General features: G+C 50.4%; 2 protein-coding genes across 2 annotated transcripts; both read left to right on the top strand.

Moving 5' to 3' along the window:
- Positions 1-8364, top strand: DLL3 (delta like canonical Notch ligand 3). Its single transcript, XM_059383981.1, has 8 exons — positions 1-483; positions 1309-1363; positions 2401-2643; positions 4172-4386; positions 4622-4844; positions 7004-7595; positions 7831-7915; positions 8278-8364. The coding sequence occupies exons 1-8, from the start codon at positions 1-3 to the stop codon at positions 8281-8283; spliced, it is 1902 nt and encodes a 633-aa protein (XP_059239964.1). The 3' UTR covers positions 8284-8364.
- Positions 8365-8423: 59 nt separating this feature from the next.
- On the top strand, positions 8424-26242 carry SELENOV (selenoprotein V). Its single transcript, XM_059383979.1, has 8 exons — positions 8424-8992; positions 17663-17755; positions 19323-19669; positions 21424-21448; positions 21580-21633; positions 21733-21807; positions 21915-22009; positions 26169-26242. Exons 1-7 carry the CDS (start codon positions 8879-8881, stop codon positions 21990-21992), a joined length of 786 nt encoding a protein of 261 aa, XP_059239962.1. The 5' UTR covers positions 8424-8878; the 3' UTR covers positions 21993-22009; positions 26169-26242.
- The last annotated feature ends 1633 nt before the right edge of the window (positions 26243-27875 follow it).

Raw genomic sequence — 27875 nt, 5'->3', positions numbered from 1 at the left:
ATGGTCAGCCCGCAGATGCCCCAGCTCTTGCCCCGGACAGTGATCCTGGCGCTTATTTTCCTTCCCCAGGTCAGAGCGGGAGTGGAGAGGGAGAAATGGGAAGGGGTGCGACCCAAGAGGTCTTGGAGAGGAGGTGCGGGGCGGGGAGAACGCCTGGGCTCCCACACCTCCTCACGCTGTGCCCCTTTCCGGCCCCAGGCACGGCCTGCAGGCGTCTTCGAGCTGCAGATCCACTCTTTCGGGCCGGGACCAGGACCGGGTGCCCCGCGGTCCCCCTGCACTGCGCAGGGCCCGTGTCGCCTCTTCTTTAGGGTCTGCCTGAAGCCAGGGGTCTCCGAGGAGGCCGCCGAGTCTCCGTGCGCCCTGGGCGCGGCGCTGACTGCGCGAGGACCGGTCTACACCCAACAGCAGCCCGAAGCGCTGGCGCCTGACCTGCCGCTGCCCGACGGCTTCATGCGCGTTCCCTTCCGGGAAGCCTGGCCGGTGAGAACCCGGTGCTTGGAGGCCCTACCCAAACTTCTATGGCCTTCTGCCCTCCAAGCCCCCAGCATTGCCCTCTGGGGGTCCCTCTGGGGACCCCAAATTCCCAGACAAGTAACTATAACCTAGAATCCCGCATTCTATTATATGGACTTCCCACAGGGCACCCCAAATTTATGAGTCCCACTTCCCCTTTGGGGATCCCAGATGTTCTGATACCCACCCTGCATGCTTGGGACCCCAAATTCCCAGAACCTCAATCTCACCCTCTGTAAATCCTAAATTCACAGGACGCTACCTCTGCTCCTTGGGGATTCCTAAACACTGGAATCCTTATCTTTATCTTCAGATCTCCCTGCACTTGGGGACCTTCCTCCACCTTGTTTTCGAAACCCGTCTCCTCTCACCTTTATCCCTTCTCCTATCTTCCAGTTGGGGCCCGTATTCATGACTTTTACCTCCAAAATCCTATCTCCTAGCCTACAACCCCAAAAGTGGGCAGGTGAACGGACCGGTACTTGAAGTCTAGACCCCTGTCCTTCTGGGCAAGGTGGCTTTCCCTGTTCTAGCCTCAGTCTCCCCATTTGTAAAATGGGATCATCATGGTACCTCACAAGGGTCCCTCTTGAGGGGTTCAACCATCTATCTCCAGTCTAACGTTTACTCACAGGAAGTGCTCCATAAAGGAAGCCCAAACTGTCATTCCTTTCCTGGGCCAGCCCCTCTGGGAATTGTCCCTTGTCTGCCTGGTCCCTGGAAGGATCACCACCCCAAAAATCTGGCCTTCCACTGTCTTCATTCTTTCCTCTCCTTTCTCCTCCCAACCAGGGCACCTTCTCTCTCATCATCGAAACCTGGAGAGAGGAGTTAGAAGAGATTGGAGGTGAGTGTCTTCAGTCATCAGACTACAGTGCACAGTGTGGGGACTCCAGGGAGCTGGAGCCCCGTGTATGATCCAGGAGAGTGACATGGGACTGTCTGTAGGGTGGGGCATTCCCAGGATCAACAGCCTGTGCTGTCCTCCCAGCTCTGAGTGCGGGGGCTGGGTGGCAGTAGTCCCAGGGCTCTTGGCAGGTCGGTGTAGAATTGTCCTGGTCCTGGACCCGGGAGTCTCCAGGGGCTGATACCAGGCAGAGGGCACTCTTAGCATCTTGGAATAAAAGCCCCCAGAGCAGGAGGATACAGGATGGCACAGTAATGCACCGTCACTGTGGGATTTTGATAAACCTGGCTAAGCTCAGTCATGGTGTCCCTACAGAGGTCCCAGGAGCCCTATGGGATGTCGCAGGTTGAGCAAAGGTTTCAGGGAGGGAGATGGGGTGATTTTATTCTTAATTTGAGGGGATTTTGGAGCCATGTAAGGTCTACAGTGTGTGTGTCTGGGGGGTTCTGTCAGCATTTAGATATAGAAAGCTCCTGTGGCAATATGGGGGCGTTGTGACAGCTTTCTTGGGGGAGAAAATGCCACTCTCTCTCTGTATCCCAAGGCTTCAGGCAATGAGGGCAATTTACGGTCTAGTAATTGGGGTATCTGTCACCATTTCGATCTAGGAAGATTCTGAGGCACAGTTTCGGGGTGTCATGACCTCAGTTCAAAAGACCCATGTTGCACCTTGGCCATATAGATATATCAGATGTCACAGGATGTTAGAGGTCTCCTTACTGATATGCAAAGATTCCTGGGCAAGATATGGGGGTGTTTCGGGTTCTTTGGGAGGACCGTTGTCATCGCAATGGTCCTAGGGTATTAATGGGATGACTACATCATTATGGGAGTTTGCAGCCATTCTCAGTGCTCGGAAAAGGGGTGTTTTGGGCTCGCTAAGAGCCGCAGGGAGAGTGCAAGCTCCATCTGTCTCGCCAGACAGAGTCCGTTTGCGGCCCGTCCCGCCCCAGCACCTCGCTCCCTTCTCCCCGCAGGGCCAGCCTGGAGCCTGCTGGCACGCGTGGCGGGTCGGCGCCGCCTGGCGGCCGGGGGCCCGTGGGCCCGGGACGTGCAGCGCGCAGGCGCCTGGGAGCTGCGCTTCTCCTACCGCGCGCGCTGCGAGCCGCCAGCCGTTGGGACCGCATGCGCGCGCCTCTGCCGTTCGCGCAGCGCCCCCTCGCGGTGCGGTTCGGGACTGCGCCCCTGCACGCCGGTCGAGGACGAGTGTGAGGCCACGCGTGAGTCCTGCGTTCCACCCCACTCCGTCCCCGGCACTTCCTTCCTTAGCTGCACTCACGGCCCCAAGGTTCCTTTTACAAGCCGGTTACCCTCCTCAGGGAACCGGGGGCTCGAGAGCTCTGCCGTGGTGCGGCAGACACACCCCTCTCCAGGAAACTAGGGAATGTTGTTGACTGTTGGCCAAGTATCCCAGGCCCCACTCCAGGCCCCCTCGTGGTCCTCAGCCCCCTCCCGTGATCCATCTACCACCCTCGGGGAAACTGAGGACCCTGGACTTCTCTCCAGTCCTGCCTGGGCACTCCAACCCCCTCCCCTCTTCCTAGCACTTTTTTCTTCCCGAATAGGAGCCCCACACCCATTTCCCATGTAAGCACTACCCACCTGCTTCCTCCTCGAACGCATGCGCACATCACTTTCCAGATGCTAGGACACTCAGCTCTTCCAATGCTGGGGCCCTTCCTACCCCCACCCAGGAGCTTTGGAAACTCCTTGCAGTTTCCCACAACCCGGTCACCAAGGGATACTTTATGCTCCCTCCCCGCAGCTGCAGAGGCCAGATATCATTGCTTTCTAAAGCTTGGATCCCTGACCTCCATTATGGGGACCCTCAGACTCCTCCCCTAACTTCTGAATCCCAGTGAAGCCCTTAGGACTCCTAGGCTTACCCAGATTCTCCCAGACCTGCCCTAATTGAAGACCCTCCCATTTCGCTTGAAAGTCCAGGGGCCCCTCCCCAGCCCCAGGGGACCATTCTTATCTCTCCAGGTTCTGACCCTGCAGGCCCCACTCCATTCTCCTTCTTTTCTTTTTCTTTTTTTTTTTTTAATTTTAAGATTTTATTTATTTATTTGACAGAGATCACAAATAGGCGGAGAGGCAGGCTTCCTGCCGAGCAGAGAGCCCAATACAGGGCTTGATCCTAGGACCCTGGGATCATGACCTGAGCCGAAGGAAGAGGCTTTAACCCACTGAGCCACCCAGGCGCCCCCCCCCCTTTTAAAATATTTTATTTATTTATTTGACAGAGATCATAAATAGGCAGAGAGGCTGGCAGAGAGAGTGTTTTTTTTTTTTTTTTTAAGATTTTATTTATTTATTTTTTTGACAGAGGGAGACAGCTACAGAGGGAACACAAGCTGGGGGAGAGGGAGAGGGGAAAGCAGGCTTCCCGCCGAGCAGGGAGCCCCATGCAGGGCTCGATCCCAGGATGCTGGGATCATGACTCTAGCCAACGCCTAATGACTGAGCCACCCAGGCACCCCTCCATTCTCCTTCTAAGAGCACAAGAGTCGGGAGCTCAATGGCCTGGGTTAACATCCTCCGTCTGCCACTTCTTGTGTGTCTCTCGGGGCCTCAGTGCCCTTGTCTGGAAACTGGGGATCACAATACCCGCTAGCCCAGAGGGTTGTCTGTCACGAGGATGAGAAGGTGGTGCACAGAAAGCCCTCAGAAACTTCTCTGATTCCTGCCTTCCTGACCCGGCCCTCATCAACGTTACTCTTTCCTCTGCCTCTCCTTCCCCCATAGCGGCGTGTCGCCAGGGCTGCAGTCCAGACCACGGCTTCTGCGAGCAGCCCAACGAATGTCGATGCCTGGAGGGCTGGACTGGGCCCCTCTGCACCATCCCGGTCTCCAGCAGCTGCCTCACTCCCAGGGGCCCGTCTCCTGCCACCCCTGGATGCCTTGTACCCAGGCCTGCGCCCTGTGACGGGAACCCGTGCGCCAACGGGGGCAGCTGTAGCGTCAGTATCAGCCCCTCCCTCCTCATCCTCCGGGAGTTCCAAGCGCCCCCTATCTGCGGCTCCTTGAGATCACAGCCTGGGGAGGGCTGGGGGTGGGCGGGGAGCTGTCAGGGGAGGGCCCCTGAATACTGGGAGGTAGGACCCGGCAAGGAGCAGCCCTCCTTGGTTAAGACAGGAGGGGATTGGGATTTTGCTCCCGAGAGACCCGTTCTGAAGTCCTCTTGCCTCTGCGCAGGAGACCCCAGGATCCTTCGAATGTGCCTGTCCCCGAGGGTTCTACGGACTGCGGTGTGAGGTGAGCGGGGTGACATGTGCGGATGGACCCTGCTTCAATGGCGGCTTGTGTGTGGGAGGCGCAGACCCTGACTCTGCCTACATCTGCCACTGCCCGCCCGGGTTCCAAGGCTCCAACTGTGAGAAGAGAGTGGATCGCTGCAGCCTGAAGCCGTGCTGGAACGGTGAGGTGGGGAGGCCAGGCAGGGAGGGGCCCTGCGTGGTCAGTGGGCAGCAGCGGGGCTTGGCTCAGACAGCCCTGGGTGGGAATCTTGGCTGAGCTTTCTCTACCCTCTGGTCTGGGGAAGTGAGCCTCCCCCACCCCCAATCTGTTTTATTTTTATTTATTTTTTTTAAAGATTTTATTTATTTATTTAAGAGGGAGCGCGCACAAGCAGAGGCAGGGGGAGAGGCAGAAAGAGAGGGAGAAGCAGATTCCCCACTGAGCGGGGAGCCGGATGTGAGACCCAGTTCCAGGACCCTGGGATCCTGACCTGAGCCAAAGGACGCTAACTGAGCCACCCGGGCAGTCCTGTCCAGCCTGCTTGTTCTGGGCAAGGTGGTATTCCCATACCAAAATATTTGAGTAAGGGGAGACTGGCTGGCTCAGTAGGTAGATTGTGAGACTCTTGATCTCGAAGCTGTACATTGAAGCCATGGTGGGTGTAGATATTACTTAAAAACACATATAATTGAGTATCGGCAGTGTTCCAGGTCCTGTTCTAGGCACTACGGTTACAGCAGGGAATGAAATAAAACAAACAAACAAAAAAACCCAAAACAAAACAAAAAAAACCCTGCCCTCATAGAGCTGACAGAACAGCCAATTAACAAGTAAGTAAATTATATAGGAAGTTAGATGGTGATAAAAACTAAGAAGAAAACAGTCACTGGGTGGCTCAGTAGGTCAAGCACAGGACTCTTGGCTTTGGCTCAGATCACGATCTTAGGGTCATGAGACAGAGCCTGTGTGAAGCCTGTGCTGAGTGTGGGGTCTGCTTGTCCCTCTCCCTTTGCTCCTCCCCCTGCTCACACTCATACTCACTCTCAAATAAATAAATACACAAGATATTAAAAAAAAAAAAAAAAACCTAAGAAGAAAAATAAAGCCAGAAGGGGATGGGGAGTGTGTATGGGGTGGAGGGTTGACATTTTAGCAAAAGTGGTTAGGCAAAACCTTGCTGAAGGGTAGAGAAGGAGGGAGCCATGTGGGTTCTAGGGGGAAGAGTTATGTTCCAGGAAGCAGGAATAGCAAGTGCAAAGACCCTGAGGTCAGAACGTGCCTGACCTTTTGAGGATCACAGGGAAGCAGGTGTGGATCAAGCAGAGTGAGTGCAGGGAGAGTGGTGCGAGATGAGGGGAGGGAGGTGATCCAGACAGATCATGTAGGCCTTCCTGGGCCATGAGGAGGATTTTGGTTTTACCCTGAGGGAGATGGAGCCACAGGAATGAGCAGTGGAGAGATCTGATCTGATAACGGTGTTACAAAGTTACATAAGTTTATGAGTAAAGGGCTCAGTGCATTCTTTTTAGATTTCATTTATTTGAGAGACACAGACTACTAGAGAGAGAGCAAGCACTAGGGGGAAGAGGGAGAGGGAGAAGCAGGCTCTCCGCTGAGCAGGGAGCCCCATTCGGGGCTCGATCCCAGGACCTTGGGATCATGACCTGAGCTGAAGGCAGCCACTTAACCGACTAAGCCACCCAGGCGCCCCATGCATTCTCATAATACTAATTCTCTCCAAAACAGAGTGTTCACTCTGGGTTGAGTGGTACTAGGGACACAGCAGTGACTAGCACAGCTCAGGGCCCCGCCCTCATGAGGGTACCATCTCGGGGTGGGTGAAGACACAGTTGTGCTTGGAGCCTGAAGTTGTCAGGGTTGTGATAGGGGAGCCCAGGGTTGGAATGGAGAGTCAGGGAAGGCTTCCTGGAGGAAGGGACATCTGAGCAGATACCAGGGAGCTCAGGGAGAGATAAGGTGAAAAGAATGGGAGTAAAGGAGGAAGGGAAAAGATAAAGGGTATCCCAGGCAGAAGCCCTGGGCAAAGGCCAGCTGGTTCGAACATGTTTGGGACTGCTAACTATTGGAGTATGGCTGAAGCCGAGAGAAAAACGGCCATACAGAGCGCCCAGGAGGTGGACTGACTCAAACCAAGACTTCACTGGGGAGGAGAGGAAGAAGGCCTGTTTTCCAGGCCAACTCCCAGAGGCTGGCCCTAAGAGTTGGACAAAGACAGCGGGGACGCAGAAGGTGGGCAGGATTACAGCGCAGAGGAGTGGACGCACGGACAGGCTCGGGGATCCCCGTCGAGGCCGCGCCCCTGACACCCTTTCCCCACAGGCGGGCTCTGCCTGGACCTGGGCCACGCCCTGCGCTGCCGCTGCCGCGCGGGCTTCGCGGGGCCGCGCTGCGAGCACGACCTGGACGACTGCTCCGGCCGCGCCTGCGCCAACGGCGGCACGTGCCTAGAGGGCGGCGGCGCGCGCCGCTGCTCCTGCGCTCTGGGCTTCGGCGGCCGTGACTGCCGCGAACGCGCCGACCCGTGCGCCGCGCGCCCCTGCGCCCACGGCGGCCGTTGCTACGCCCACTTCTCTGGCCTCGTCTGCGCCTGCGCCCCCGGCTACATGGGCGCGCGCTGCGAGTTCCCGGTTCACCCCGACGGCGCGGACGATGGCGCACGGGTATTGCCCGCAGAGCTGCCGGGCCTGAAACAGGGGGACCCGCAGCGCTTTCTTTTGCCTCCGGCTTTGGGACTGCTGGTGGCCGCGGGCTTGGCCGGCGCGGCGCTCTTGCTGGTCCACGTGCGGCGCCGAGGCCCCGGCCAGGATACTGGGTCTCGCTTGCTGGCGGGAACCCCGGAGCCATCGGTGCACGCGCTCCCAGATGCACTCAACAACAGAAGAACGCAGGAGGGTTCGGAGGATGGGCCAAGGTGAGGGGCCCCAGGCGTCTGGCTTCTCTCCTGGCTGCTTTCGTCAATCTCCATAGTGCAATTGACCCGATTCCCTGATAGACCTTACTGATTGGTCCCTTCCTCTTACCTGCTCCCCGCCTTTTCTGATTGGGTCGTTGACAGCTCCCCTAGTTGGCTTTGCGGTCTCTCCATGGTGGGTGGGGAAAACAAGATCGGAGAATTAGAGGGATCTGATCTTCTTTTCCTCCCACAGCCAGCCAGCGGATTGGAATCACCCTGAAGATGGAGACTCTCATGCGATTTACGTCATATCGGCTCCTTCCGTCTATGCCCGGGAGGTAGTTACCACCCCTCTACCTGCTCCCCACACATTGGGCATGCTGGGCGGAGGCAGCCCCTGCATTTCCTGTAGCCCTCTATTTTTTTTTTTTTTTTTTTTTCCTGTAGCCCTCTTTTACTCTATCTGTAAAATGAGCGTAGGGTCTCTGGGAGGTCCTTAAGCCACATTTCACTTACGGCTTTTATTAGTTCTGTATTGCAGCCCTCTTGCTGTCGTTTGGAGCTATTTGCCAGACCATACGGCCCTCAAGAGGTCACTGTGGGGAGCCCCAGCAGAGCTTCCCTGTTTTCCACTCCCTGGGGAGAGGGAGAGGAAGCGAGGGCAGCCCTGTCTAATGCCTCCTACTCTTTTCATTTCTAGGCCTGACCTGCCCCTTCTCCATCAGCGCCTGGAGACAGAACCTGGATATTTTTGTACTTACTTGGTGGTGCCCAATCTCTGCCTGAGACACTTTGGAGCTGGACGGCATGTGTGGGAGAATTTTACCTTTGGGAGTTGTATATAATGCTTATTTAAATCCAATTTTCCCTCTCCTCTCTAGAGAAGTCTATAAAGGCTCTTATTTTGATCAGCTTTGACTCATTGCCTAAGTGCTTTGTACTTAGTATTGGGACGGAGGGGAGAGCTACTATCTCCTGAGAGAAGTAGCAGGACTCTCCTGGAGGGATCAGAAGCAACTCAAAGTGGCTTAAATAAGGAGAGTTTATTCATAAAAATGAAACATCTTGTGGTAGGTGTAGTTTCAGCGGGGCTGGATTCAGGGACCCGGTGCCTTCAGTATCTTTTCACTCAGCTGTGTCTGGGAATGGCTTCATTTGTAAACCGGGCTTTCACTGGCTCCGGCTTGTCACATGGCCTTGCAGGGCGGGGCCCAGGCAGAATGGCTTATTCTGATTGGCCAATCTTGGCAATTTGTTTAGCGCGCGGTGGGAAGTAAGGTCAGTCAGGCTTTCCAGAGCAAATGGGGGGTGTGGGTAAAGCAGCGGCCCTGTCTACCCCATATCTGGGTTTCTTACTTACTAGACGTCAGTACCTTATCGGGCCGGGAAACCAACTGTTCCAGAAGAAAAGCACAGTAAGTTTGAAGAGTTTTATAAGTGATTCATGAATTGTTGAGCGTCTTGTCCGCGGAGTAGGGGAGCTCTGAGGAGGTGACCAAAAAGGAAGATTTTTATAGGAAGGAGAGCGGGGCAAGAAAGTTAGCAAAAGAAAAGAAAGCATTGTTCGAGGCAAGGGCACCTCCTAGTAGGGGAAGGGCAGGGAGTCATTGGGGAATTACCTTATTTTCCTTTTGGGGGTGGAGAGGGTCCATGTTACAGATTACTGGTGCAGATCAGAGAATTCCTGACTGGCCTGGTGAGACTTAATTTTCCCGCTAAATTGAAACTGAAGTTAGGTTAGGTATTAAGCCCCAGTTTGATGACTTAGCCTAAGTGATGCCATTTTGAGCCTGTAGGGTTTTTTTGTTTTGTTTTGTTTTGTTTTTTGTTAATATTTTATTTTTTTAATAAGATTTTAAGTAATCTCTGCTTTGGGGCTCAAACTCACAACCCCGAGATCAAGAGTTTAACATTGTACCGACTGAGCCAGCAGGGTGCCACAAGCCTGTGCTTTTTTTTTAACCCCATGGAACCAGTCAATAAGAGTGGAAAGGATCCATTTTACAGAAGAGAAAGTTGAGGCTCAGGGAGTTTGAAGTAACTGCTGCAAAGATAGGGAGTGACTGGGGGGTTTGGGATGCAGTCATCCTGCAGGATGCCTTCCTGCTAGAAAGCTTGCTAAAGAGCTTGTCGGATTTTTGTGGACCTGGGTTGTGCTCACCCCCCCCTTTTTTTTTAAAGATTTTATTTATTTATTTGACAGAGATCACAAGTAGGCAGAAAGGCAGGCAGAGAGAGAGGGGGAAGCAGGCTCCCTGCTGAGCAGAGAGCCAGATATGGGACTCAACCCAGGACCCTGGGATCATGACCTGAGCCAAAGGCAGAGGCTTTAACCCCACTGAGCCACCCAGGCACTCCTGCTTCTTTGTTTCTAAAAGCCAAAATGCAGCTGTGTTGGCCGCCTGCAATACCCTGATGTTTTTATGGTCTCACACAAAATAAAACATCAGAAGACTCATTTAGTATAACTTCCAAAGTAAAAAAATTCACATTCCCTTTAATCGGATGGTTTTGTATCTGGGAATTTACCCTACACGTAGACTTTGGTGACTGTAGGTGTCTGTAGTTGAGTAATTGTTGGTAATAGCCACAGGCTGTCAACGATCTAAATGTCTGATGAGGGAGGACTGGCTACATTGATTAGGGGCCATTTATAAGAAAACTATTACACCAGTGTTCAAATGATGAGATACAGATGTGCTCAACTGAAATCTTTGATAGATTTTGCCCAAGGGGGGAAAATATAAGGTGCAGAAGAACAGATAGGGTGCTACCGTTTGTGTTTTTAAAATGGACTGTATGGATTTATTACTACAGTGACCTGACCAAATGAGGAGCTTGGCAGACCTCCCTGCTGGCAAAAAGGTGAAAATTATAGAAACAAGGGATGCCTGGGTGGCTCAGTTGGTTAAGTGTCTGCCTTTAGCTTAGGTCATGTCTCAGGGTCTTGGGATTGAGTCCGCCTCAGGCTCCCTGCTCACTGGGGAACAAAATGACAGGGGCGCCTGGGTGGCTCAATGAGCTGAGCCTCTGCCTTTGGCTCAGGTCATGATCCTGGGGTTGAGCACTGCATTGGGCCCCTTGCTCAGTGGGGAGCCTGCTTCTACCTCTACCTTTGCCTGCTGCTCCCCCTGCTTGTGTTTGCTCTCTGTCAAATAAATAAGTAAAATTTTAAAACAAAAAACCAAAATGACAGACCATTTGAAGCTTCCGGGGATGATCCGGAGGGCACATAGCAAATTAATAAAAAAAATAAAAACTAAAAATTTGGTGAAAACCAGGAGAATCAATAATAGGTGAACCAAGACCCCCCCCCTCCATTTAAAAAATTTTTTAAAAAAATTAACATATAATGTATTATTTGCTTCAAGGGTAGAGGTCTGTGAATCATCAGGTTTACACACTTCACAGCACTCACCATATCACATACCCTCCCCAGTGTCCATAACCCAGCCATCCAATCCCTCCCCCACAACCCCAGCAACCCTCAGTTTTTCCTGAGATTAAGAGTCTCTTATGGTTTGTCTCCCAATGGGTGCCTGGGTGGCTCAGTGGTTAAGCCGCTGCCTTCGGCTCAGGTCATGATCTCAGGGTCCTGGGATTGAGTCCCGCATCGGGCTCTCTGCTCAGCAGGGAGCCTGCTTCCTCCTCTCTATCTCTCTCTGCCTGCCTCTCTGCCTACTTGTGATTTCTCTCTGTCAAATAAATAAATAAAATCTTTAAAAAAAATTAAAAAAAAATAAAAATGGTTTGTCTCCCAAACAATCCTGTCTTGTTTCAATTTTACAATCCCTACCCCCCACAGCCCCTGGCCCTGCCTCAAATTCTTCATATCAGAGAGATCATATGATAATTGTCTTTCTCTGATTGACGTATTTTGCTTATCATGATACCCTCTAGCTCCCTCTACATCATTGCAAGACTTCATTTCTTTTAATGGCTGCATAGTATTCCATAGTATATATACACAACGTTGTCTTTATCCATTCATCTGTTGATGGACATCTAGGTTCTTTCCATAGTTTGGCTGTTGTGGACATTGCTGCTATAAACATTTGGGTGCACCTGCTCCTTTGGATCCCTACATTTGTATATTTAGGGTAAAAACCCAGTAGTGCAATTGCTGGGTCATGGGGTAGCTCTATTTCCAAGTTTTTGAGGAACCTCCATGCTGTTTTCCAGAGTGGCTGCACCAGCTTGCATTCCCACCAACAGTGTAGGAGGGTTCCCCTTTCTCTGCATTCTCGGCAACATTTGTTGTTTCCTAACTTGTTAATTTTAGCCATTCTGACTGGTGTGGGGTGGCATCTCACTGTGGTTTTTATTTGTATTTCCCTGTTGCCCAGTGATGTGGAGCACTTTTTCATGTGTCTGTTGGTCATCTGGATGTCTTCTTTGCCAAAATGTCTGTTCATGTTCTGCCCATTACTTGATTGGATTATTTGTTCTTTGGGTGTTGAGTTTGATAAGTTCTTTTTTTTTTAAGATTTTATTTATTTATTTGACAGACAGAGATCACAAGTAGGCAGAGAAGCAGGCAGAGAGAGAGGAGGAAGCAGGCTCCCCGCTGAGCAGAGAGCCCAACTCGGGGCTCAATCCCTGGACCCCGGGACCACAACGTGAGCCGAGAGGCCTCAACCCACTGAGCCACCCAGGTGCCCCGAGTTTGATAAATTCTTTATAGATTTTGGATAGTAGCCCTTTATCTGATATGTCATTTGCGAATATCTTCTCCCATTCTGTCAGTTTTTAGTTTTGTTGACTGTTTCCTTTGCTCTGCAAAAGCTTTTGATCTTGGGGCACCTGGGTGGCTCAGCAGGTTAAGCCTCTGCCTTTGGTTCAGGTCATGATCTCAGGGTCCTGGGATGGAGCCCCACATCAGGCTCTCTGCTCAGCGGGGAGCCTGCTTCCCCTGCACCCTGCCTGCTTCTCTGGCTACTTGTGATCATGTCTCTCTGTGTCAAATAAATAAATAAAATCTTTTTTAAAAAGGCTTTTGATCTTGATGAAGTCCCAATAGTTCATTTTTGCCCTGGCTTCCCTTGCCTTTATCAATGTTTCCAGGAAGAAGTTGCTGCAGCTGAGGTCAAAGGGGTTGCTGCCTGTGTTCTCCTCAAGGATTTTGATGGAATCCTGTCTCACACTGAGGTATTCCATCCATTTTGAGTCTACTTTTGTGGTGTAAGGAAATTGTCCGGTTTCATTTTTCTGCATGTGGCCGTCCAATTTTCCCAACACCATTTGTTGAAGAGACTTTTTTCCTTTGGACATTCTTTCCAGCTTTGTCAAAGATTAGTTGACCATAGAGTTTAGGGTCTATTTTGGGGATCTCTATTCTGTTCCATTGATCTATGTGTCTGTTTTTGTGCCAGTATCATACTGTCTTGATGATGACAGCTTTGTAATAGAGCCAAAGTCTGGAATTGTGATGTCACCAACTTTGATTTTCTTCTTCGACCGTCCTCTAGCTATTTGGGGTCTTTTTTGGTTCCATATAAATTTTAGGATTATTTGTCCCATTTCTTTGAAAAAGATTGATGGCATTTTGATAGGGATTGCATTAAATGTGTAGATTGCTTTAGGTAGCACAGACATTTTCAAAATATTTATTCTTCCAATCCATGAGCATGGGACATTTTTCCATTTCTTTGTGTCTTTCTAAATTTATTACATGAGTACTTTATAGTTTTTTGAGTATAGATTCTTTGCCTGTTTGGTTAGATTTATTCTCAGGTATCTTATGGTTTCGGGTGCAGTTGTAAATGGGATCAACTCCTTAATTTCTTTCTTCTGTCTTGCTATTGGTATATAGAAATGCAACTGATTTCTGTGCATTGATTTTATATCCTGGCACTTTACTGAATTCCTGTACAAGTTCTAGCAGTTTTGGGGTGGAGTCTTTTAGGTTTTCCACATAAAGTATCATATCATCTGCAAAGAGTGAGAGTTTGACTTCTTCTTTGCCAACCCGGTTGCCTTTTATTTCTTTTTGTTGTCCGATTGCTGAGGCTAGGACTTCCAGTACTATCTTGAATAGCAGTGGTGATAGTGGACATCCCTGCCATGTTCCTGATCTTAGTGGAAAAGCTCTGTTTTTCTCCAGTGAGAATGGTATTTGCTGTGGGCTTTTCATAGATGGCTTTGATGATATTGAGGTATGTACCCTCTAACCCTACACTTTGAAGAGTTTTGATAAAGATTGCTGTACTTTGGCAAATGCTTTTTCAACAGCTATTGAGAGTAACATATGGTTCTTGTTCTTTCTTTTATTAATATATTGTATCACATTGATTGGTTTGCAGCTGTTGAACCAAACTTGCAGCCCAGGAATAAATCCCACTTGGTTGTGGTGAACAGTCCTTTTAATGTACTGTTGGATCCTACTGGCTAATATTTTGGTGAGAATTTTGCATCTGTGTTCATCAAAAATATTGGTCTGTAATTCTCCTTTTGGAAGGGGTCTTTGGTTTGGGGATTAAGGTAATGCTGGCCTCATAAATTGAGAATGGAAGTTTTTCTTTTCTTTCTTTCTTTCTTTTTTTTTTTTTTTTTTTGAACAGTTTCAGGAGAATAGGTACTAATTCTTTAAATGTTTGGTAGAATTCCCCTGGGAAGCTGTCTGGCCCTGGGCTCTTGTTGGGAGATTTTTGATGACTGCTTCAATCTCCTTACTGGTTATGGGTCTGTTCAGGTTTTCTGTTTCTTCCTGGTTCAGTTATGTAGTTTATATGTCTCTGGGAATGCCTCCATTTCTTCCAGATTGTCAAATTTGCTGGCATATAGTTGCTCAAAATATGTTCTTATAATTGTTCGTATTTCTTTGGTGTTGGTTGTGATCTCTCCTCTTTCATTCATGATTTTATTAATTTGAGTCCTTTGTGTTTTCTTTTTGATAAGTCTGGCCAGGGTTTATCAATCTTATTAATTCTTTCAAAGAACAAGCTCCTAGTTTCATTGATTTGTTCTACTGCTCTTTTGGTTTCTATTTCATTGATTTCTGCTCTGATCTTTATTATTTCTCTTTTACTGCTGGTTTTGGATTTCTTTGCTGTTCTTTCTCCAGCTCCTTTGCATATAGGGTTAGGTTGTGTACTTGAGATTTTTCTTGTTTCTTGAGAAAGGCTTGTATCACTATATATTTTTCTCTCAGTGTCCCAAAGATTTTGAACAGTTGTGTTTTCATTTTCATTTGTTTCCATTAAATTTTTTTCAATTTTTCTTTAATTTCCTGGTTGACCCATTCATTCTTTAGTAGGTTGCTCTTTAGCCTCCATGTATTTGGGTTCTTTCCAACTTTCCTCTTGTGATTGAGTTCTAGTTTCAAAGCATTGTGATCTGAAAATATGCAGGGGATGATCCCAGTCTTTTGGTACAGGTTGAGACCTGATTTGTGACCCAGGATGTGATCTGTTCTGGAGAATGTTCCATGTGCACTAGAGAAGAATGTGTATTCTGTTGCGTTGGGATGGAATGTTCTGAATAGATCTGTGATGTCTATCTAGTCCAGTGTGTCATTTAAAGCCTTTATTTCCTTGTTGATCTTTTGCTTAGATGATATGTCCATTTCAGTGAGGGGGAGTTAAAGTCCCCTACTATTATTATATTATTGTCAATGTATTTCTTTGATTTTGTTATTGGTTTATATAATTGACTGCTCCCATGTTAGGGGCATAGATATTTAAAATTGTTAGATCTTCTTGTTGGACAGACCTTTAAGTATGATATAGTGTCCTTCCTAATCTCTTATTATAGTCTTTGGCTTAAAATTTAATTTACCTGGGGGTGCCTGGGTGGCTCAGTGGGTTGGACCTCTGCCTTTGGCTCAGGTCATGATCTCAGGATCCTGGGATTGAGCCCCGCATCAGGCTCTCTGCTTGGCAGGTAGCCCACTTCCCCCTCTCTCTGCCTGCCTCTCTGCCTACTTGTGATCTCTGTCAAATAAATAAAATCTTTTAAAAAAATTTAATTTATCTGATATAAATATTGCTATCTCAGCTTTCTTTTGATGTCCATTAGTGTGGTAAATTGTTTTCCACCCCCTCACTTTAAATCTGGATGTGACTTTGGGTCTGAAATGAGTTTCTTGTAGACAGCATATCGATTGGTCTTGGTTTTTGTTTTTGTTTTTGTTTTTGTTTTTTTTTAAATCCATTCTGATACCCTGTGTCTTTTGATTGGTGCATTTAGCCCATTTACACAAAGGGTAGCTATTGAATGATATGAATTTAATGCCATTGTATTGCCTGTAAGGTGACTGTTACTGTATATTGTCTCTGTTCCTTTCTGATCTGTTACTTATAGGCTCTCTCTTTGCTTAGAGGACCCTTTTCAATATTTCCTGTAGGCATCAATATTTTCAATATTTTCCTGTAGGCATCACACAGAAAATTTGGTCTTTCATGATCTTCATAGTTTTTGAGACCCAGGCCAAAGGTTTAACACGAGAAGGGCTCAGTGTTTGCAAAGTACAGTAGGTCATAACTTTCTACCTTCTCCCCCCCCCTTTTTTAAGATTTATTTGAGAGTGAGAGTGCACATGTGTGGGTGGGTGGGAGGGGCAGAGGGAGAGGGAAAATTCTTTTGTTTTGTTTTTTTTTAAGATTTTATTTATTTGATAGAGATCACAAGTAGGCAGAGAGGCACGCAGAGAGAGAGGAGGAAGCAGGCTCCCTGATGAGCAGAAAGCCCGATGCGGGGCTCGATCCCAGGACCCTGAGATCATGACCTGAGCCAAAGGCAGAAGCTTTAACCCACTGAGCCACCCAGGCACCTGAGAGGGAGAAATCTTAAGGGTACTCCCCACCAAGGAGGCTGATCTAGGGCTACATCCCAGGACTCCAAGGTCATGACCCAAGCTGAAATCAAGAGTTGGCCATTCAACTGACAGAGCTGCCCAGGTGCTCCTAACTCTTATCCCTTTCAAAAACACCCATGGGGCCCCTGGCATCCATCTCAGTTAAGTGTCACCCTTGGGCTCGGGTCATGATCTCAGGGTCCTGGAATCAAGCCCCATATTGTGCTCCACTCAGTGGGGAGTCTGCCTCACCCTCTGCCTCTGTCCCCCACCCCCACTCATGCTTGCTCTCTCAGAAATAAAATCTTAAAACAAAAAACAAACCCCCAAACCCAACCCTTTCATGATTCAAAATAAGGTGTGTACCTGACCTAATGGTCTCAGACCAATGTCAGAGTTCTGGTGCTGACAACATGCTAGCGTTACAGCTGAGGCTGTCACTGGGGAAAGCTGGGTGGAAAGGATACAGGATGTGCTCAGTATCAGTTTTACTCAGTTTCCTATGAGTGTTACATAGGAGTGTCTCATTATTTCAAAATAAAAAGACAAATATTTAGGAAGCACCTCCTGCAAACAAGGCAGGCCCTGTTCTAGAAGCCTGGGATTCAGCAGTGAATGAGCCACCAGTGGTTAAGAGCCAGGACACCGGAGCCTGCCGTTTCCATGTGGATCCCGACAGTGTCACTTACTGTGCTTGTAGGGGTAGCACTTTGCACTATATACTTGTAAACTCCGTTATCTTGGCTACTATGGTGCTTTTTCTCCAGATCACCCAGTTACCCCATTCAGAGAGCCCGCTCTGCCCCAGGCTGGTTCTAGCAATGTAAGGGCCTGGTTGGCCAGAGGGAGTCATTTTGTGTTTATGCAGTAAACTTAGATTGACCCCATGCAGTAAGCTTAGATTGACCCTGCCCCTCCCAGAGGAACTTACTTGCAAAGCCTAGCTACAAGGGTGGGTCAGGCCAGGTGAAGACATCCAATCAGTGGGGCACACATATATCTACTAGGGTAAATTAAAACTCAATTGGCCACCCATGTGTTACCTAGCAGTTTTTTCTGTGTGTGGCAGACTTAGCATGACTGTGCAGTTTTCTCTGTGTATTGCAATCTCATTGACCACCTGTGTATAGCCTGGCTAAACTACCTCTATAAAAGTTAGTTTGTGAGGCTGGGAGGGGTCACCTTGTTGCAAGAGATGGCCCTGACCGGTCAGTTTGATTCTCGATGCTTGGCACAAAATAAATCTTTGCTTGACCTTCGCTTTGTATCAGTCTCACTCCTTTGATTACAGACCCTAACAGCACCTTTGGAGATCCTGCAGATTTCTGGGCCTCCATCATCTCTGACCCCTCCAGCCTTGGCCACCCTGGGCCGTCCTTGTTTGGTATGTTTCCCCATTGGACAGGGAAACTGATTCCTGGACCAAGGCTTTCCTGATGAGGGCTGACCTCGGAATCACTCAGCATAGGAATGTGCACACTGCAGGCGCTCAAGAAATAGGTACCGAATGAATGAATGTTTAGTGACAGTGAGGAGAACACTGGAGCAATGTCTGTGTTCCTTACCTTGGAGGTGGCAGGGCGTTTAGGGATGGGAATTTTTAGGTGAGATCCAGAGGTCCCTCCCACCTGGTCCCTGGCCCAGAGCAATGGAACCTTCTTACCGGGTGGAAAATGATGTCACAGTGCCCCCTTGTGGTCATCTCCCATGTTAGAATCCTGGTGTGGGTGAGGCTTTCCCTGCCCAAGGAAGGAGAACCGGGCAGGAGCCCAATCCCCCCTCCCCAACCCCCTGTTACCCGGGGGGGCCCCCCTGCCCCCACCATGAACAACCAGGCAAGGGCCCCAACCCCCTTGACCTCGGCCCAGGCTTCGATCCCAGTCAGGACCTCGATCCCGGTCCGGACCCCAACGCCTGCCTGGGCCTCAACTTCCGCCCGGACACCGAATCCTGTCCAGATCCTGACCCCTGCCCGGACCCCGACTCCGGTCCCCACCCGGGCCTGGACCCCGACTCCTGTCCAAACCCCGACCCGGGTCTGGACCCCGACTCCTGTCCGAACCCCGACCCGGGCCTGGACCCCGACTCCTGTCCGAAACCCGATCCGGGCCCCAATTCCCATACGAAACCCGATCCGGGCCCGGACCCCGACTCCCGTCCGAACCCCGACCCGGGCCTGGACCCCGACTCCCGTCCAGACCCCAGCCTCAGCCTGGATCCCCACTACTGCCCAGACCCCAGCTTCAGGCTGGACCCCGACTCCTGCCCAGACCCGGGCCTCAGCCTGGATCCCAACTCCTGTCCAGACCTCAGCCTCGGCCTGGACCCCGACTCCCGCCCGGACCCCAGCCCGGACCCCGACTCCCGTCCAGGCCCCAGCCTCAGCCTGGATCCCCACTACTGCCCAGACCCCAGCTTCGGCCTGGACCCCGACTCCTGCCCAGACCCAGGCTTCGGCCTGGCCCCCGGCTTCCGCCCAGACTACTGCCTCAGCCTGGACCCCCACTCCTGCCCAGGCCCCGCCCCAAACTCCAACTACCGTCCCAACCCTGGCCCAGAACCCGACTCCCATCCACACCCCGGCTTCCGCCCAGACCCAGGTTTCGGCCTGGACCCCTGCCCAGACCCAGGTCTCAGCCTGGTCTCCGACTCCCGCCCAGACCCAGGTTTCGGCCTGGTCCCCGACTTTTGCCCAGAGCCCGGCCTGGCCCCCAACTCCAGTCCAGATGCCGACCCCGGCCCAAACCCCGACTCCCGTCCAGACCCCGACCCAGGTCTGGAACCCCACTCCCGTCCGGACCCCAACTCGGGCGCGGATGCCGACCGGGGTCCAGACCCCTATTCCGGCACAGACACCTACTACAATCTGGACCCCACCTCCGGTCCCTGCCCCAACCCCAGTTTCATCCCGGGTCGGGGTCGAGATCACGACTGCTGTCCCTGTGTCGCAGTCCTTCCCGGACTCAGCCCCACCTTTGGATCAGCCCACGAAACCCGCTTTGGAACCCGCTTCGTCGCGCGACAAGGATCTTTCGCGGCCGCCTAGTGTGAAGCACTTTCCATCCGTCACCAGTGAATTCGGGTTCAACCGAGAGTCCATTCTTGTCCACACTCCATCCGCCTCTGATTTACTGAGGCTCACCCTTGGCTCCACCTCGAGGACCGACTCCTCCGCCACGAAGTTGACAGATTCCACTCCCGAGTCTGAGCCGGTGTCCATCCTGGGGCCCGGACCGTTAGCCCCCACCAGCGAGAACTTCCCGATGGACAAGAAGATCCTGATTCGAGTGATCTACTGGTAAGGGTCGTCCTGGTGCATGCCTGCCTACCTCCCTGTGGGGCAAGGCTGGAGGGGGTGGGGGGGCGGGGCGGTGGGGCTTTGGGATTTGCTAGGAGGGGGAAGGGAGGGAGTCTCAAGTCCCAGTCTTGGCTCCACTTGCCATGCTCATACAGGCTGGAGATCTGGGGCTTCACATCCCTGCTCTGAGCTTCCCCCTCACTCATTTATCCATTTTTGGAGTGTGCTGCCCCCCAAGGAATGGGCCTATGCCTCTGACCCAAGCCCCTTGCTTTTCTCCCCAGGCCCAGCTAGGCTTTGCAGATGCAAAGCACACCAGGGAGCACTGGGGGTGTGGGAATTTCAGACTGTCAGGGATGGCCTTTCCCCAGATGAGAAGACTGGCCTCTAAGGGAAGAGCTGGGGCGTGGGGAAGGGATCTAGGTAAAAGGTCGGGGAGGAGGAACCCAGCCACAAAGGCTGAAGGAAGTTGGCCTCTGTTCTCTTTGGTAGTCTCAGAGCTGAGTCTCTGTGTCAGCGGCCCTAGTAACAGCGGTGACCTTCCTGACCTTCCGAGGCTGAGGCCTGGTCTCTCCCTTCCATCCCCATCCCCCTCTCCTGCTTGAGAATGTTCTCTCCCCCTTTTCTCTCCCCAGTCTCCCTCTCCCCCCCCACTTCCTCTCCCTCCCCCATTCTTCCTCTCTTCCCCCGACTCCATTTCTCTGTGCCCAGGTAGTCTCTCCCCACAACTCAGTGTGTTTCTCCTTTTTCTTATGTTTCCTCATCTCCCCCATCTCTCTCTGCCCTTCTCCCCCTGGTTTTAAAAAGATTTTATTTGACAGAGAACACAAGCAGGGGGAGAAGCAGGCAGAGGGAGAAGCAGGTTCCCTGCTGAGGAAGGAGCTTGATGTGGGGTTCGATCCCAAGCATTCCTGCCCTTCTCCTTTCCAGCTCTTTCTCTGGCTCCATGGATTCATTAATTCACTAATTCATTTATTAAGCACTTACCTCGTGCCAGGCCCTGTCCTTGGCACTAGGGACACAGCAGTGAATAAGACCGAGATCGTTGGGGGTGCCTGGGTGGCTCAATTCTTTAAGCATCTCCTTCTGTTCAGGTCACAATCCTAGGGTCCTGGGATGGAGCCCACATCAGGCTCCCTGCTGGGCTGGGGGTCTGTTTCTCTCTCCCTCTGCTGCTCCCCAGGCTCATCCTCTTTCTCTCGCTTGCTCTCTAATTCTTAAAAAAAAAAATCTTTGTCCTTATGGCACTCACATCCTTGTGTAGAGAGGAGGGTGGGAATGAACAATAAATACGACATATAGTAATTATATAGCATCTTAGAAGGTGATCAGTGTTAATGGTAGAAGGCAAGGGGGCCGTCACAATTTTAGCTGGGGTGGTCAGGATGGTCTTCTTGAGGTGATGTATGAGCAAAGACCTGAAGGAGGGGAGAGAAGGAGCTGTGCAGATACCAGGACTCTGCAGAGAGAACAGGTGGTGCAAAGGTCCTGAGGCAGGCATGCCTGGAGTATTGGAGAAGGTCCCTGTGGCTGGAGCAGAGCAGGCCAGGGGGAGAGTGGAGGAGGAGATGAGGCAGAGCGGGTGGGGGCTTGTGGACCATGAAGAGGACTGGTTTTTTGCCCTGGGTGAGCTGCCACTATGGGAGGGTTCCAAGCAGCGGAGGGACAGGATCAGACTGTTCCCAGGCTCCCTCTGGGCTGGAGGAAATACTGATGTAGTGTCTTCCCTCCATCTCTCTCTGCCCTCTCTCCAGCGGCCTCTGAAGCTATAGCCTTCGGGTAAGTAGTTTTGATTTTGTAGGCGGGTGGCGGGGCCTGGGAAGGGGGATTAGGACATGAAGTCTAGAAGGAGGTCCTGTTTCTTCTCCCTCCAAGACCTGTGACCCTATGCTCCCCACTCCTCTCTGCAGTTCATTCTACTGAGAAAGAGTCTGGAGCAGCAATTTCCAAATCGTCTCCAATTTGTGAGTGGCCTGCCTGAGGGGGGCAGTCAGGGCTGGGAGATTCCAGGGGCTTGGAGGGGAGCTCTCACCTTCCCCCCAACCCCCACCTTCCCTCTCCAGCAGGAGGAAAGAGCTGCCCAGGCTACGGGGGAGTTCGAAGTGTTTGTAGATGGAAAACTGGTCCATTCAAAGAAGGTGATTCTGGCAAGGGGCCCAGACAGGGCGGGCGGGCAGGTGGCAGTGCTGGGATCCTCTGGGGATGGGAGACCTACATGTCCGTGCTCTTTCTCCTCTGTGCCCAGAAAGGTGATGGCTTTGTGGATGAGGCCGGGCTGCAGAAAATTTTCAGCATTATCGAGGAGGAGATCAGCAAAAGGTAGCAGGTGACCAGCTGGAGGTGAGGTCAGGGAGGTGAGGTGGGGCTGAGGACGGGGGTGGTGGGTAGGTGGGGGCAGGGCACTGTCTGGGAGTCAAAGGTGATTTAGTCACAGCCCTAGCTGAGCCCAGCCTCCCTGTTTAGATCAGGACAAGTCAGCTCTACCCTTCTCTGAACCTCATTTTCATCCTCTGTAAAATGGGTTTGTTGAGACGCTCCCATAAGACGTCTCACTTAACATAATAAATTTACAAGGCTCAGAGAAGGGCTCAGTGGGATGTCGGTTAAATTTTCTTCCAAAAGAACTTAAGGTTCTTTCTTTACTTTCTTAGCTCCTAGTTGTAAAGCTGTACTATCCAATAGCAGGCCGATGCTCTGCAATTTACAATTAAGTTAATTAAAATGAAATACAATAAAAACTCACTTTTTGGAACACCTGAGTGTCTCAGTCGGTTAAGCAGCTGCCTTTGGCTCAGATCATGATCCCAGGGTCAGGAGATCAAGTCCTAGGGCAGTTGTCAGGCTCCCTGCTGAGAGGGGAGGCTGCTTTGCCCTCTCCTGCTCCCCCTGCTCCTGCTGTCTCCAGCGTGCGCTCTCTGACAAAGAAATAATTAATCTTAAAAACTGCAGTTATTAGTCACACTGGCCACATTTCAAGTGCTCTATAGCCACATGTGGCTACTGGATTGGACATCACAGAGGATATAGAATCCATCACTGCAGAAAGTTCCACTGGTATTGGAATTGGTATAAAGTATTAAACCATATGCACAATAATTTATTTGCCGCCAATACTGGATTTTATTTATTTTTTGCCACCGATACTGGATTTTTATTTTTTATTCATTTAAAAAATTTATGTGCATAATCTTTATATATCAGTGTGGGGCTAATTCACAACCCTGAGATAAAAAGTTACATGCTCTTTTGAGTGAGCTAGCCAGGTGCCCCACATACTGGACTTTTTCCCCCTTCAGGTAGTGCATTTTTAAAACCACTTACTATACATACACATTTGCAAGCTGCTACAGATTTAATACATTTAATCTGTTTATCTATTTTTTACAAAAATTTGTCACCTTTTGGGGGCATAAGTGATGTATAAGAGACAGTACATGTTTAAAACATATGAGTTAATGAGTTTTGACATATGAATGTATGTCACCCCCAAAATTTCCTTGGGGACTATAATTTCTCGTGCTTTCTTCCCTGCCCCAGGCAACTGCTGATCTGCTTGCCCCCCCTTTTTAAAAAAATATTTTATTTATTTATTTGAGAGAGAGGGAGAGATGACAGAAGAGCATAAACGAGGGGGAGAAGAGGGACAGGGAGAAGCAGGCTCCCCGCTGAGCAGGGAGCCCAACATGGGGCTCGATCCCAGGACCCTGGGATCATGACTTGAGCTAAAGGCAGACACTTAACTGACTGAGCCACCCAGGTGCCCTTCTGATCTGTTTTTCATAGATCTGTTTATCATAAATTAGTTTGCATTTTCTAGACTTTTTTTCCCCCGTTTTATTTATTAGACAAGGGGAGAGAGAGAGGGAGAGGTGGAAGCAGACTCCACTGAGCAGGAAGCCTGACATGGGGCTGGATCCCAGGACTCCGGGATCATGATCTGAGCCCAAGGTGGATCCTTAATGGATAGAGCCACCCAGGTGCCCCTATTTTATTTTTAAGTAGGCTCCATGAACAACACGGGGCTTGAACTCACGACTCTGAGCTCAAGAGTCACATGCTCTATCAACTAAGTCAGCCAGGCGTCCCATCATCCCCCAACAAAAATCTTAAAATGTGTTAATGGCATTTAATACTATTCCAGTGTCTCAGAAATATCTTTTTTTTTTTTTTTTAAAGACTGCATTTATTTGACAGAGAGAGATCACAAGTAGGGAGAGTAGTAGGCAGAGAGAGAGCGAGCGGGAAGCAGGCTCCCCGCTGAGCAAAGAGCCCGATGCGGGGCTCCATCCCACGACCCTGAGATCATGCATGACCTGAGCTGAAGGCAGAGGCTTAACCCACCGAGCCACCCAGATGCCCCTCAAAAATTTTTTTTTGTCGAGATGGTTTGGGAATTAGATTCCAGACAGTGTTCACATGGTATATTAGCGTTTTTTTTTTAAATTACAAACAGTATTTCTGGAATCCCTACTATGTGCCAGGCACTTAGTAAGTCTGTTTTCCAGCAGCCATCCGGGGGTGGGGGCTTGGGAGGCAGATGAGAGGTCTGTTTTTCACACTTGCCAAGAAGCATAATGATTATGCATGCAGCTTCTGGGGTTACAGAGACTTAGATTCAAACCCTGGATCCACCAGCCACACAAAGCTGAAGCAGGTGATGTTAGGTGTTGTGAATTAAAGGCCAGTCAAATCCCTTCTTCAGTGACAGCTGCTGTTATTGGAATAAGTAATGACTGTTCTTATTGCAATAGAGAACCTGGTTCAGTTTGGCTTAAGAAAAAAAAATTGGCTCATGAGAATAAACGTGTAGAGGCTAATTAGCTTCAGGCATGGCTTGATCCAGGCACCAAAACACTGGCCTTGGGAATCTGGCTCTTCTTTACTCCGTGTTCTGCTTTTTTCCTGGGCTAACTTTATTCTCAGACAGGCTCCCTCTCATGGTGGCATGAATCCTGAAGAAAGTTCCCATTGACCTGGATTAGGTCACATTTTCCTTCCAGAATCAATCACTGAGACCCAAGAGAACATAGTGCTCTCATGTGGCCATTCCCGGACAAGGGGATGGAGTTGGTCCCCCCAAACCACATGAAGAAGAGGGATAAAGGGAGAAAGTTGGGTGGACCAGAACGACAATCAACTACATTAGATATCTGGAGTCAGTGTTGTCTGGCTTCAAATCCCAGCTCTGCTGTTTACTGGCTGTGTGACGTAAGGCAAATGCCTGCACCTCTCTCTGCCGGTTTCCTCCTCTGTAACCCAGAAACTACGACAGCCTTCACCTCCTTGGATTTCATTTTTTTTTCAACAAATATTTGCTGAGTACTTATTTTGTGCTGGATATTGTTCTAGGTCCTGGGGACGATGGGACAGTGAACAAAACAGTAAGAACCCTTGCCCTAGGGAGGCTGATATTCTAGTGTTGGGACAGCCAGGCAAAGCAAACAGAAGATTAAAAGAAGTAGTGAGAAGGGGCGCCTGGATGGCTCAGTGGGTTAAGCCGCTGCCTTCGGCTCAGGTCATGATCTCGGGGTCCTGGGATCGAGTCCCGCATTGGGCTCTCTGCTCAGCAGGGAGCCTGCTTCCTCCTCTCTCTCTCTCTGCCTGCCTCTCCGACTACTTGTGATTTCTCTCTGTCAAATAAATAAATAAAATCTTTAAAAAAAAAAAAGAAGTAGTGAGAAGAGAACAAAGCAGGAAAGGAGTGGTGGAGTGCTGGGAATTTTTTGCAATTCTGAATTGAGTGGTGGGGAAGACCTTATTTGGAAGATCGTATTTAAACTGAAGGGTACCTGGGTGGCTCAGTGGGTTAAACTGAGGGGCCCCTGGGGGTCACAGGGAGTTGAAGGTCTGCCTTTGGCTCAGGCCATGATACGGGGATCCTGTGATGGAGACCCAGGTGGGCTCCCTACTCAGCGGGGAGCCTGTTTCTCCCTCTCCCTCTGCCCCTTCCCCATGTCATGCTCTCTCGCTTTCTCTCTCCCAACCCCCTCAAAAAAAAACCACTTTTTTTTTTTTTTAAATCTCTAAACACTTGAAAGAAGTAAGGGATTGAACCATGTGCATATGTGAATATCTGGGGGAAAGTATTCCAGGCAGAGGGAGCAGCAAGTGCAAAGGGTCTGTGGTAGGAATGTGTCTGGTGTGTTTGAGAAATGGCAAGGGGTCTCAAGTGGGGACCATTAGTATGGTGCCTGACACCTAGTAAACCCTAATATAAATGCTATTTTTAAAAATACAGTTATTTTATTTTTAAGATTTTATTTATTTATTTGACAGACAGAGATCACAAGTAGGCAGAGAGGCCAGCAGAGAGAGGAGGAAGCAGGCTCCCTGCCGAGCAGAGAGCCCCATGCGGGGCTCGATCCCAGGACTCTGGGATCATGACCCGAGCTGAAGGCAGAGCCCTTAACCCACTGAGCCATCCAGGCGCCCCTACAGTTGTTATTTTAAATAACTATTTACTGTATTTTAGAAAAATTTCTCTCTTTCTCTATTTCAGGAGCCTCAGCAGGATGCCGGGAAGGGCTGAAATGTTGCCAAGTCAGGTCCTTTCCTGATGGTGGCTGGGGCTGGGGTGGGTTGGGGAGGGGAACAGGGAAATACATACAGTCTGCCTCCCTGTGTTTGGTCTGATGGTGTCTAATGTTGGCCCACTGTTTCCTGAAGACTGTGGCAGTCACCTGTTCCCGGGTCCCGGCATCAGCAAGGGTCTGGACTGGGGGTGAGGGGAAGGGAGGGCAGCTTTGACAAGAAGCCTTGGCCTGTTGCTCCCCAGGTTTGCTCCTGGTCATCTAGCCTCAGGTCCTAGAATTCCTGTGTTGGGAGGGGTCTCAGTGACCTGGGGCAAGGGCCGTGTGTGGATTCGTGGGACATCGATGGGCCCCCTACTCTGCACCTGGTGCTATGGGGTCACCGGGCAGTAGCCAAGAGGTCACTGTAAAGTGTGGGAGTCAGACATTTGCTGTGACCTCCAATAAGGGACCCTCCCTCTGGGAGCCTCAATATTCTCCTCTGTAAAATGGGGATCCTAACACTACTTAATCATGGAATTCTCAAGGCCTGGCACAGAACAAGTAGGTTTCATTTGGAGTGGTGTTCTCTGCAAGTAACAGCAAACCAGACCACCAGTGGCTCACGCAACAGGACCAATTAATAGTTTTTCCCATGAACTGGTAGGAGGGGGCTGGGTTCACACACATTTCACTGTTGCGCCCCTACCCATGATGTCTGTATTCCTGGCGGAGAAGGGTTGAATAAGGAAGGAAATGCCAGCTGGGGCATGTTTTTTTTTTTTTTTTTGGGGGGGCAAACCTTTCCTGGAAGCCCCACCCAGTTTTGGCTGTGATGCCAGGATGGTGCTCTCCCCTGTGCCCCTCAATCCCTCTGCTGCCCCTCCCAGCTCACCTCCCTCCCCTCCAGCCTGCCTGTTGCCCCACTACCTTCTCCTGATCTCTTCACTGATAATGCTCACAATTTTCTGTAGCCTGGCCTCATCCCCAAAGCCATCACCTTTCTGGGCACAGAGGGGAAAGAAACATCAGGGACTTGTAGGTTCCCCCCCATATCCTAGTACCACCCTCTATGTCGGAATCCCCTTCTTCGGGGGCGCCTGGGTGGCTCAGTGGGTTAAGTGTATACCTTTGGGGCTCAGTTCATGATCCCAGAGTCTTGGGATCAAGTCCCGTGCCAGGTTCTCTGCTCAGTGGGGAGCCTGCTTCTCCCTCTCCCTGAGCTCCCACTCTCCTTGCTTGTACTCTCCATCAGATAAATAAAAACAAAACAAAACAAACCCCTTTTAAGAATACCCTTCTTGGGGGGCACCTGGGTGGCTCAGTGGGTTAAGCCTCTGCCTTCGGCTCAGGTCATGATCTCAGGGTCCTGGGATCGATCCCCACATCGGGCTCTCTGCTCAGCGGGGAGCCTGCTTCCTCCTCTCTCTTTGCCTGCCTCTCTGTCTGCTTGTGATCTCTGTCAAATAAACAAAATCTTAAAAAAAAAAGAATCCCCTTCTTGGAAAGGAGCAGCTGTCCATTCACAAACACTTCAGACTCCCCCGCAGACTGGGCGGGTATGCCCTCCTCCTGGGGAGGGGATGGTGCGGCCTAATGACTGAGACACCCAGGTGCCCCCAATATTTACTTTTTATGGCAGGCAGAATCTTAATCTTATGGCGGGTGGGGAGAGGATGACAGCTCCTGGTTTGGCT

Source organism: Mustela nigripes, chromosome 17 (genome assembly GCF_022355385.1).
Source record: "Mustela nigripes isolate SB6536 chromosome 17, MUSNIG.SB6536, whole genome shotgun sequence".
NCBI classification, from domain to species: domain Eukaryota; kingdom Metazoa; phylum Chordata; class Mammalia; order Carnivora; family Mustelidae; genus Mustela; species Mustela nigripes.
The sequence above is the reverse complement of the archived record's forward strand: the minus strand, read 5'-3'. Positions and strand labels throughout refer to the sequence as shown.

Coding starts and splice junctions, on each gene's coding strand:
- DLL3 (XM_059383981.1), top strand. CDS start 1: ATGGTCAGCCCGCAGATGCCCCAGCTCTTGCCCCGGACAGTGATCCTG. Junction 1,364..2,400: donor GGAGTTAGAAGAGATTGGAG/GTGAGTGTCTTC, acceptor TTCTCCCCGCAG/GGCCAGCCTGGAGCCTGCTG. Junction 4,845..7,003: donor CCTGAAGCCGTGCTGGAACG/GTGAGGTGGGGA, acceptor CTTTCCCCACAG/GCGGGCTCTGCCTGGACCTG.